Genomic DNA, 11,244 nt, shown 5'->3' with positions numbered 1-11,244 from the left:
CTAAATGTGTGTCGTTGATGCCGACGGCCATTCCCTAAGATACACATAGCGAGTCTACACAGCCTACACATAGTATATACAATAATGAAATGAAATGCCTATTTTATGCCACTCTATGTCCATGCCTTCATGCCTTTTTATGTCTATGCTTATTTTTCTTTGATGTATAGAGACACGTTAGTGTGTTGTTGGAGGGCGAGAGTCCTAAAATTAAAAAATGCAGCAGCTGTCAACTTCATCACTGCCCCTTCTGCACATATAAGGCAGAACAATATATGGTCAACAACCACACCAAAGGTCAACAACCACATCAAAGGTCATGCTTCAGTGAGGCACAGAGGTACTATTTCTTTGTTTATTGAATATATTTGACATTCACATTTTTTAAATATTTGCCCTATTTTTTTTTCAGTTACATCAGTGTATTTAATTCAATTTGATAGATTGTTACTTTACTGTTATTCCTTTCTTTCAGAGGTCACAAACATAAAGTGTGGCTTTCGTTGTTGCTGTTGCACGGCAACAATAATCAACAGAGCACAGTTTCTGAAGCACCTGACATACCATGAGTATCCTAGGTTACATACCCCCCCCCTTGCAGGATCAGGTACTGCATAGGCTATTAGCTAAAGTAAGGTGCATTCTTGTACACACATTCCCTTACATTACTTAATGACCACAATCTGTTTTCTTTCTAGACGAAACTGAAAACCCTTAAAGAACTACGGTTGTATGATGGCCTGGATGAAGAATATTCTCCTCAAGGAACCATTCATGTTCTCGTTCCAGTTACAGAGACATTATGAGATGTTCTATGTGGAGGCAGTTGACTACAATAAAATGACTGTCTGCCTCTTTTGAGGAGCAAGAGTGAAGCCATTTTTGAGGAGTGGTCAAACCTTGTTTTTCTCTGCTGTGTTAATTGTTTCAATTGTTAATTGTGTTGTTTAGTAAAGATGATGTAGAAGTCACCCGAGTCTCTGATCTCTTTACTGGAGCTGGTAAAACTTAGTGTACAAAGCACATTCAGCTTGTCCACGTGTCTATATGTTATAGTCTGTCTCCATTCTCCATTTTGCTTTATCTTGGCCAGGTCGCAGTTGAAAATGAGAATGTAACGGCGGGTGAGTGAAATGAGTGAGGAGTCAAATGCAGAGAGCGAAATGAACGGGAAAACGCTTTCATGTCCTTCAAAACGTAACAGGTCCAAAACATGGGTGAATACCCAAAACACTGGCGCTAAACAAACCCAAAACCTAGATACAAACACTGGACAGCGAAAACCCAAAACAAACCACGATACATCACCAAACGTAACAACCAACAAGCCCGCACAAACACCAGTGGCCTAAACGAACTTAAATAACACCCATCCCAAAACCCCAACAAGGAACAGGTGAAAACAATTAGACAAAAACAAACTAAAAGGAAAAAGGGATCGGTGGCAGCTAGTAGACCGGCGAAGACGACCGCAGAGCGCCACCCGAACAGGAAGGGAAGCCACCTTCGGTGGTATTCGTGACAGAGAACTTGTTCTCAACTGGCCCACCTGGTTAAATAAAGGTGAAATAAAAAAATTCATAAAATAAAAATACATTCTCATGAGGAAAGTAAATAGCATTATAAATCAGGATAGGTAGTAACTGTATATATACGCTCAATGAAATAATATAATTACAAATGTATAACATTTATCAACACAATTTTAACAGTACATGACATACATAACAAGTCTGTTGTTCACTGCAACAATACCAGTAGCTTGTCTCAAATATAGCATGAAACAAAAAGTGTTACAACACATGTGCTGGTACCACGTTATATAATATTACTTACAATCTTCAAAAATGAAATATGTTTGTATTCAACGTGTGCCTTGCACAAACGTGTGTGTTTGTATTCAGTGTGTGACTGTCAAACACTGGTGGGCGGGGTCAAACGTGGGCGGAGTCAATTATTTGACTCCGCCCACATTGAGCCAGGCCCGAACTGCAGTCAGGGGTACAAGCTACGAGTCTTCTAGCTTTTGTTTTGAAGTCAGTGTAGCAAGAGGAGGACAGAAGCTAGCTGTCCTCAGGCTACACCATGGTGCTACCCCAGACAGTGCTGTTGAAGTTACTGTAGACTTTCATTTTAATCAATTATTTGGTGACATATGAATTTATTTAGTATAGTTTTATCTAAAAAGGAAAACTTTTTTAATGTTTCACTATTTTTATTTTTATGAAATTTCACTGAGGAGGATGGTCCTCCCCTTCCTCCTCTGTGGAGCCTCCACTGCATAGGACATACTTCCCTAGTTAGGTTCTTATTTCCACACACACACTCACACACACACACACACACACACACACACAGTTAAAGCAGGCCTTTACCAATACACGCACAATTCTATCTTATATGAGCTGCTATAGTTAGCCATACCGACTAAGGAGAGCATGTTTTCATTCTGTATTCATTCATCTCTTTAGTCATACACGTACCCCCCCAACATCCCCTTGAGTGGGCAATCATTGCTAATGGTTTGCTAGGGTGTGCACTAATGAATACACCCCAGAACAAACATTGTACATGGTAAGCCTAATTTTTAAACATTTTATGTATCAAGTGATAAAGGACTTTTGAAGTTGCCTGTTGTTGGCATTATTTGTATGACTAAAGAGATATAATAAATACAAAATGCAAACGTGTTCTCTTTAGTCGATATGGCTAATGACACAGACTAGGCAGAATGGGCTTGTAGCCTAAAACTAAAAACTGTATCTATATGTCTAAAAATTTTCAACAAGGCCACTGAATAAAACTGGGTACTGGGCCCACTTTATTTGAAGTGCATCCTATGAAGGCTTCATAAAGCACTACATAGATGCTTCACAAATGATCTATAACCATATATCATGCTCTATAATGATGTATAATGTGGCATAGCTGTATGACATAACCATTCATTTATTTGTTGACGTTCGTTACTCTTTTCTAGAGCATGAAATAGTTATAGAGGATTTGTGGCCCATTTATCTAGTACTTTTAAATTCTACAGTATATGACTGCTTTATGAAGCCTTAGCCTTCATAAGATGCACTTCAAATAAAGCGGGACCTAAAACAGAATATAATTTGTTCCAAGCGTACCTGTTTTATTGCTGAATGATAGCCTAGGCTTTAAGCAGAATAGCTGGCTAGTGAAGCTGTTAGTTGCCATTGTTGATATCACTTTCCCAGAGACTTCAACTGGCAGTTAGCTTTAAGTGACTTAGCGTCCCCAATGGGACGTAGCAGACTCCGTCATATGTTCAATTCCTCTTCTACACTCTTCCATTCCTCTTCTATTATATTTCATTCCTGTTCCATACCCTTCACTTTCTCTTCTATACTCTCCGATTCCTTTTCTATACTTTTCAATTCCTCTTCTATGCTTTTCAATTCCTCTTCTATACATTTCAATTTCTTTTGTATTCATTTAAATTTCTGTTCTATACTCGTCAACTCCGTATATTCTCTTCTCTTCCTCTTCTATCATCTTCACTGTCTCTCTTATTGTCATGAATTGTTGAGGAATGTCATCAATGCCTCTTCCATTGTTGTCTACCCATGTCTTGAATTCCACATATATTCTCTCCAATTGCAATGCTATACTCTATGATTCTACATTGATTATTTTCTTCAATTCCGCTTTGATTTTATTCCATTCCTCTTTTATTTTCCTCAATTCTTCTTCTATTTTCTTCCATTCCTCTTCCATACACTTTAATTCCTCCTCTTTTCTTAATTTCCTCTTCTGGTTGATCTGGAGCACGTGCTTAGAATTACAGAGGGAAATGCATAGATAAGTTTGACTGTAATTGGTCAAAAAGAGTTTAGATGAAGGAAGCATAATTCAGTTTATCCAAGCAGAATTAACATTTAGGGCCACAAATCTGAGGGGACTGAAGAGGATCTGTTGAATTCAGGATAATTGAAGACATATAGGAGGATCCTTTAAGATAAGTGATGCTACTGTACGGGATGACTGTATGACAGATTGTTATCGCTCCAATGCAGCCATTTCTTTCTCAATATCAAATCATTTCTGGGTAACAATTAAGTACCTTACAGTGATTGTTTTAAATTAAAATGGTTAAAAAAAAGAAAAGAAAAAAGGTTTCTAGTTTTCCTATGACTGTCTGAGAGTGGTCTGAGTGAGGGACCTATTTGGAGAAGCCTATTGGGAGGAATATGTAACCTTAAAACTAGCTGTTATTGGCAAAGAGTAGGGCTACCTCTCTTATTGGTTATTGGTCTATTGTCCAAAACCCCACCCATGCAAAACAAGCTAAAATTTCAGGCAGTATTTTCAAACAGCTCTTACATCATTTTCGCAATTATCATTCCAACCTAGTAGTGTAGAAATATATAGAAAACACAGGAATATATATATATTTTTTACTGCACTGCCACTTTAACTTACATTTCTTGTACATAAGCAGATACACACTCTGGGATCTAGTGGAAATAGGAAAATAATGTTAAAACTGTAATATTACAAAAAAAGAGGTGATTCAGTTTGGCATGATGTTCTCTGGACACACACACACACACACACACACACACACACACACACACACACACACACACACACACACACACACACACACACACACAAACGTCAAGAGATGGAAAACACTGACATTTTACCTTTCATTATTCATATGACTGATTGATTGTGGATTGGGCTGTAAGGGAGGAGCAGTATGTATTACAAGAGTATACAAATATATGCAAATCATTGTGTACAATGGCCTACAGTATATTGAGGGTGGCGTCTATTGGTGGTGTTTTAATATATTTTGACGACACATCATATTTGACACTGAAACAGTCAATATTCAATTCAATTGACAACAAAACATACCTGTCTGACGTAGCTGTCATCGAACACATACCAGTTGTGATCATCATAGGACTTGATTCTAGCAGTGTAATGTCCACCTCTTAGACTTCCCACATGGTCCACCACTGCATAGAGTTCATAGTCACAGTTCTGTTCAGAGAGACGGAAAGAAAGAAAAACACCGCCATCATTTACATTTACGAAGCTGTTTTTGGTAGGGACCGGTGAAGGACCAATGAGAATGAGAGAACACCTCTGTTTTCCTTTTATAGTGCTCCTGCCTGAATACATACATATACAAATGTGTCGCCTACATGAGAAAAATGTTACAAAAGCACCTGTCCTATTAAGAAAGTATCTCTAAATACCTTTGTCCGTAACGTGTGAGGAACTTCAACACAGCAGTCATTTTTGGTATATGACATACTGTGGTAGTCAAACTCAAACCTCTTGAGGAGCAGAGTCAGAATCTCTGGGTGATGTTCCATTTTACATGCCTGGGTGACACAAAACAAACACACACTATCAGTCTATCAGTATAGCCATTACCTTCCATAGTCTAAAGCGTGTTATCTTTTTGAGAGGCTTTTGGTACCATTGTGGATTAAGGATTTTGATATGATTGAATATTCTCAACATCACAACTCACAATGGTTGAATAGGTTTTCTCATTGCATTGGTCGCAATACATCTCACTGACAGTTGAAGACTTGAAAAACTTCTCAAAACCATCCCTCTGTAAACACACACACACACACACACACACACACACACACACACACACACACACACACACACACACACACACACACACACACACACACGTTTACAAACAATCCTTCCCTGCAAAATCAAAACCTTTGGAAATGACTAAAATACTTGAAGAATATTTTCCTTACCACACTGTAGGTTTTGTTTGAGTCTGATGGATTTTCTATTGAGAGTGGCAGAGTCCAGAATGGACCAGTTTCAACACTGGTCACATGACCTTCTGAACATCTCATTGTGTGTCTCAAATGTCCTTTGAAGATCTAAATACAAAAATATGCCATATAATAATAAAGTCTTGTCATGGCAAATATTGTATTTATAACATGTTCAGTTGCAGGTTTTTTTCTAATAACATGTCAGTATAAATAATAAATAATACTGTACCTTAGACACATAAGGATTGACCATGCTTAAAATATTCTCAAAATATTCAGCAGCATCCCGTTGCTCGTAAACTGATTGGTAAAAACAAGAAGTCAAAACACTCCTGCGGTAGGTCATAATGCAAAGGATATACTTTTTCATATATATAAACTCATATAATTTATAATTGTTTACTAATATATATATGTTTTACTAAAATTATTTATAATTTGATTCATTCAAATGTATGTATATAGTTTAACCTTTTAATGCAGTGGGCTAAATCAGGGTCACACAAGAGTGTTTCTTGGTAGTCTTAAACAAATCTACTTTGAAACAAAATAATTCCCCTCACACACACACACTGAAAAACATCCCCACAGCATAATGCTGCCACCAACGGTGCCAGGTTTCCTCAAGACGTGACACTTGGCATTCAGGCCAAAGAGTTCAATCTTGGTTTCATCAGACCAGAGAATCTTGTTTCTTATGGTATGAGTCCTTAAGGTACCTTGTGGCAAACTCCAAGCAGGCTGTCATGTGCCTTTTACTGAGGAGTGGCTTCCGTCTGGCCACTCTACCATAAAGGCCTGATTGGTAGAGTGCTGCAGAGATGGTTGTCCTTCTGAAAGGTTCTCCCATCTCCAAAGAGGAACTCTGGAGCTTTGTCAGACTAACCACCAGGTTCTTGGTCACCTTCCTGACCAGGGCCCTTCTCCCCCGATTGCTCAGTTTGGCCGGGTGGCCAGCTCTAGGAAGAGTCTTGGTGGTTCCAAACCTCTTCCATTTAAGAATGATGGAGGCCACTGTGTTCTTGGTGAACTTCAATGCTGCAGAAATGTTTGGTACCCTTCTCCAGATCTGTGTCTTGACACAATCCTGTCTCTGAGCTCTATGGACAATTTTTTAGACAATCGTGGCTTGGTTTTTACTCTGACATGCACTGTCAACTGTGGGACCTTATACAGACAGGTGTGTGCCCTTCCAAATCATGTCCAATCAATTTAATTTACCACAGGTGGATTCAATCAAGCTGTAGAAACATCTCAAGGATGATGAATGGAAACAGGATGCACCTGAGCTCAATTTCGAGTGTCAAAGGGTCTTAATATTTTTGTAAATACGGGATTTCAGATTTGATTTTTATTACAATAGCACTTTGTCATTATGGGGTATTGTGTGTAGATTGAGGAGGAAAACATTTTATTTAATCAATTTTAGAATAAGGCTGTAACGTAATAAAATGTGGAAAAAGGGAAGGGGTCTGAATACTTATTATTGTAAAAATTATTTTACCCCCTTTTCTACACAATTTCATCATTCCCAATTGGTAGTTACAGTCTTGTACCATCGCTGCATCTCCCCTATGGATTCGGTAGAGGCGAAGGTCGAGTGGCGTGCGTCCTCCGAAACACAACCCCGGAAAGCCACACTGCTTCTTGACACAATGCACGCTTAACCTGGAAGCCAGCCCTACCAATGTGTCAGAGGAAACACCGTACACCTGGCAACCATGTCAACTTGCATGCGCCCGGGCCCGCCACAGGAGTGGGACAAGGATATCCCGGACGGCCAAACCCTCCCCTAACCCGGACGATGCTGGGCCAATTGTTTGTTGCCTCATGGGTCTCCCGGTCGCGGATGGCTACGACACAGCATGACATCAAACCAGGAACTGTAGTAACTCGGCTTGCACTGCGACGCAGTGCCTTAGACCACTGCATCACTCGGGAGGTCACAGTATATATATTTGACATAGAAATAGCGGATTTTAGGCATTTTCTTTTTTAAATGTTCATTAATTATGAAATTCAAAAAAATATGAATAACATTCCACCTATGAGGACACCAGGTCATTTGACTGCAGGAAAGAAATGTATTATACTTGTTTGAATATACAGTATAATGCTCTTAGAGCACTTGTATATTTATCAAAGTTAGGTCAAATATATACTCTTTCTCAGCAGGATATCAAAAGCAAACTCACCATTTCTAATGCCAAGTATGGATAAGATGTCCTTTGTGTGAGTTTCACTTGTCTTCAATGCCTTAAAAAGGCTTTTCAGGTGAAAATCAGCAGTCTTCTGATCTTGACCACAGTGACTGTAGAGATCGATGTGATATCTAATATATTCTCTTACTGCATATTATTAAAGTTTGATGTATTGATTTTAGATTGTAATCATTGTGTTAAGTGGGACTCAATCAGAAAATGGAAATTCCCAAACCTTTCCACAGCCTCTCTGAAGTTCTTAGTCATGAAGAGGACCTGCAGCACACTGTTTAAATAACAGGTTGCTCCTTGATTAACTAAGCCATTGTAGTCTACAATAAAGAAAGAATAATGAATTATTGTAGTACCATAACTGATCCACTTCAGTGTGTCAGCATGTAGACCTATAATGGCTCGATCTTGAGACAGAAACGTACTTATTGCTTACCAAATATGAGGTCAAGTCTCATTTTAAACCTCTTCACGATGCCTTTGTCGCATCCTTTTTTCTTTGGAGGATTCTCCTTGGAACTCATTTTTTCGCGCCTGAATAATCAAAAGATGTTGTGTTAACAGAGAAAACATTAAAGCCATAATCTGTTAGATTTAAATGTATATACCCCTTGATTTGGAAAAATATATTTAGGCCTACCTTATTGTAAACCCATACTAGACTAATTATACGAGTATTATTAGAACAACACTATAACAATTATAACAATGTAACAACAATTATATAACTACAACAATAACAATAATAACCACATTATATATAGAATATAATATAATTATTATCAGGCTAAATCATTTATGAAATAACAATGAGAATGTCGTACCGTATCTGGGCTACGAGGCTACTTGGAGTTTTTATTTTATTTACAATAATTGTTCAGGCCTTTTTCGATAAACAAAGCCCGTCACTCGTAAAGACGCACCATAGTTTCATTTTTGTACATCTGTTTGCGCGGATTTTAGTTTTGAGGTTACTGCTGCAGCAACACTCATTTGTGGACAGCGATATGGAAAATGTCGTCTGTATTAAAATCTAATTGTAGACCTCGCATATGGATTCAAATTCCAAATATTTGAAGATTCGCCACAACAATATGCATGCACACATGAATAATCTACATGAATAGTAGCTTCAGCAGGGCTGAAATAAAGCCTGTAAACGGACTAAAGGCATTTTACAATACCTATATATCGGTATGATTTCATGACTTGATTACTCCGTTAGTTTCATGTACATTTTAGCACTGTGATAACACAATTAAAACCGTAGCCTACCAACAATTTACCGATTTCACCGATTTTTCAGCTTCGAGAAAGAGAAGTGCGACATATTTGTTTTCCAAATTTCAGTTTCGATTTAGATTCACTTTACCTCGCTTGAAATCTACAGTAATACGCATATGTGGCCAGATGTGGCGTATTGTATACGGGCAACTGAAAAAAATAAAACACATATTGAGAGTTGTTATTAATAATGTATATCCCCAAACAGAGCATATTACATTAGTAGTCCAATTCCTAATTATATGATCCCCCTCTCTCTCACACATAGACATATATATAATTTAACGAAGCACAACGTTTAGGTCAAATAAAATGTCGAAAAAAATCATGAAAATAGAAGAGGAGAGTAGACATTTCCAATCTTCCTTCTGGATCCCATAAAAGGAGAACAGGCATGAATATTCCAGCTGCTTGTCTGTATGGTACTCATACTGTTCCCTAAATAAAAAGGTGAGGAGGGTAGAACACATCATAGGATAGCTTCACATATCAGCATTATAATCAAGTTCATTTGAATTGATTTCACGTTTCCCTCTTATCAAATTATACTCAATACAAGTTTCTTTGTTCAGTGTGTAACCATTCAATTAGCCAACGGTCAATTCTCAGAGTGTGATGTGTGTGTTTGTTTGTGTGGTAGTTTTAACTGCCTACCTGAGCTCTGGCGTACTTTCTCAGTAGTTTTGAGTTTCAGCTGCAGCACTGTCAATAATGTTCATCTCTTTTTCTGTATTTTTTTATTTTTAATTGAAACTTTATTTAACCAGATAGGCCAGTTGAGAACAAGTTCTCATTTACAACTGCGACCTGGCCAAGATAAAGCAAAGCAGGGTGACAAAAACAACACAGAGTTACACATGGGATAAACAAACGTACAGTCAATAACACAATAGAAAATTCTGTATACAGTGTGTGCAAATGTAGTAAGAAGGTAAGGCAAAAAATAGGCCAATAGTGGCAAAGTAATTACAATTTAGCAATTTACACTGGACTGATATATGTGTAGATGAGGACGTGCAAGTAGAAATACAGGTGTGCAAAAGAGCAGAAAAACAAAAACAAATATGGGGATTGTCTAGGGGTTTTGTATGTTTATGGGGCTTTTTCCTTTCTAGGTAAATTGTATGTCTATGGTTGCCTAGATTGGTTCTCAATTAGAGGCAGCTGTCTATCGTTGTCTCTGATTGGGAACCATATTTAGGCAGCCATATTCTGTGGGTACTTGGTGGGTGATTATCTATGTCTATGTTATACGTTAGCACATTGTTTATGTAGCGGTCCCGGTCGTTTTATCGTTTTTGTTTAAGTGTTCTTCGTGTTCTACATGAAAGAAAAGAAGAATGTATTCACACCACGCTGCGCTTTGGTCCCCTCCATACGATGATCGTGACAACGAGGGCATACAGGTTGCAGTGGTTGGTAGAAACTAGGGCTTTGGTGACACAACCAATTTGCTGAGTAGAGTGTTGGAGGTTATTTTGTAAATGACATTGCAGAAGTCAAGGATCGATAGGATAGTCAGTTTTACTTTTACGAGGGTATGTTTGGCAGCATGAGTGAAAGGAGGCTTTGTTGCGAAATAGGAAGCCAATTCTAGATTTAACTTTGGATTGCAGATGCTTAATGTGAGTCTGGAAGGAGAGTTTACAGTCTAGCCAGACCTAGGTATTTATATCACAAAACTCTTCATAGAGTTGGTCCATACTGACTGTCTCTGTCATTTTGAGGGCAACCATCCCCTGCTCCAGGTCAGTGAAGGAGAGCTCCTTATAGAGGCCGATCGGTTTCACTTTTACCATGACATTTTCTGGTGAGAAATCAAACCACTTGTCAATGTATGTAATGACATAGAACTTCACAAAGTCCTGTTGCTGCTTGGACCTTTGCGCTGACAATTGTTTGTCCAGCAGCTGCTTGGTCTGGTATCCAAAAAAGCTGTCCTTTTTCCGCTG

General features: G+C 38.3%; 1 protein-coding gene across 4 annotated transcripts; it reads right to left on the bottom strand.

Moving 5' to 3' along the window:
* Positions 1-3,048: 3,048 nt before the first annotated feature.
* On the bottom strand, positions 3,049-10,101 carry LOC112214640 (ubiquitin carboxyl-terminal hydrolase 47). 4 transcript variants are annotated; one of them, XM_024373546.2, is made up of 13 exons: positions 9,947-10,101; positions 9,381-9,730; positions 8,445-8,542; positions 8,232-8,328; positions 7,991-8,106; positions 6,025-6,095; positions 5,769-5,900; positions 5,519-5,605; positions 5,238-5,366; positions 4,891-5,019; positions 4,674-4,711; positions 4,447-4,481; positions 3,049-3,798 (listed from the first exon to the last, which is right to left on the bottom strand). In XM_024373546.2, exons 2-13 carry the CDS (start codon positions 9,503-9,505, stop codon positions 3,680-3,682), a joined length of 1,176 nt encoding a protein of 391 aa, XP_024229314.1. In that variant the 5' UTR covers positions 9,506-9,730; positions 9,947-10,101; the 3' UTR covers positions 3,049-3,679. The 4 variants fall into 4 exon arrangements, with proteins under 4 accessions (XP_024229314.1, XP_024229315.1, XP_024229316.1 ...); XM_024373547.2 differs by lacking the exons at positions 9,381-9,730; positions 9,947-10,101 and adding an exon at positions 8,833-9,373; XM_024373548.2 differs by lacking the exons at positions 9,381-9,730; positions 9,947-10,101 and adding an exon at positions 9,284-9,367.
* Between the last annotated feature and the right edge of the window lie 1,143 nt (positions 10,102-11,244).

The sequence above is a fragment of the Oncorhynchus tshawytscha genome, linkage group LG09 (genome assembly GCF_018296145.1).
Source record: "Oncorhynchus tshawytscha isolate Ot180627B linkage group LG09, Otsh_v2.0, whole genome shotgun sequence".
Classification (NCBI taxonomy): Eukaryota; Metazoa; Chordata; class Actinopteri; order Salmoniformes; family Salmonidae; genus Oncorhynchus; species Oncorhynchus tshawytscha.
The sequence above is the reverse complement of the archived record's forward strand: the minus strand, read 5'-3'. Positions and strand labels throughout refer to the sequence as shown.

What these genes read in the sequence shown, in the direction of transcription:
- LOC112214640 (XM_024373546.2), bottom strand. Translation starts at nt 9,505, where the DNA reads ATGCTCTGTTTGGGGATATACATTATTAATAACAACTCTCAATATGTG. An exon ending in AGTCATATGAATAATGAAAG is followed by an intron (nt 4,482 to 4,673) that starts GTAAAATGTCAG and finishes TATTTCCACTAG; the next exon opens with ATCCCAGAGTGTGTATCTGC. An exon ending in TCTGCTTATGTACAAGAAAT is followed by an intron (nt 3,799 to 4,446) that starts GTAAGTTAAAGT and finishes TGTAATTCTAAG; the next exon opens with CACGTGCTCCAGATCAACCA.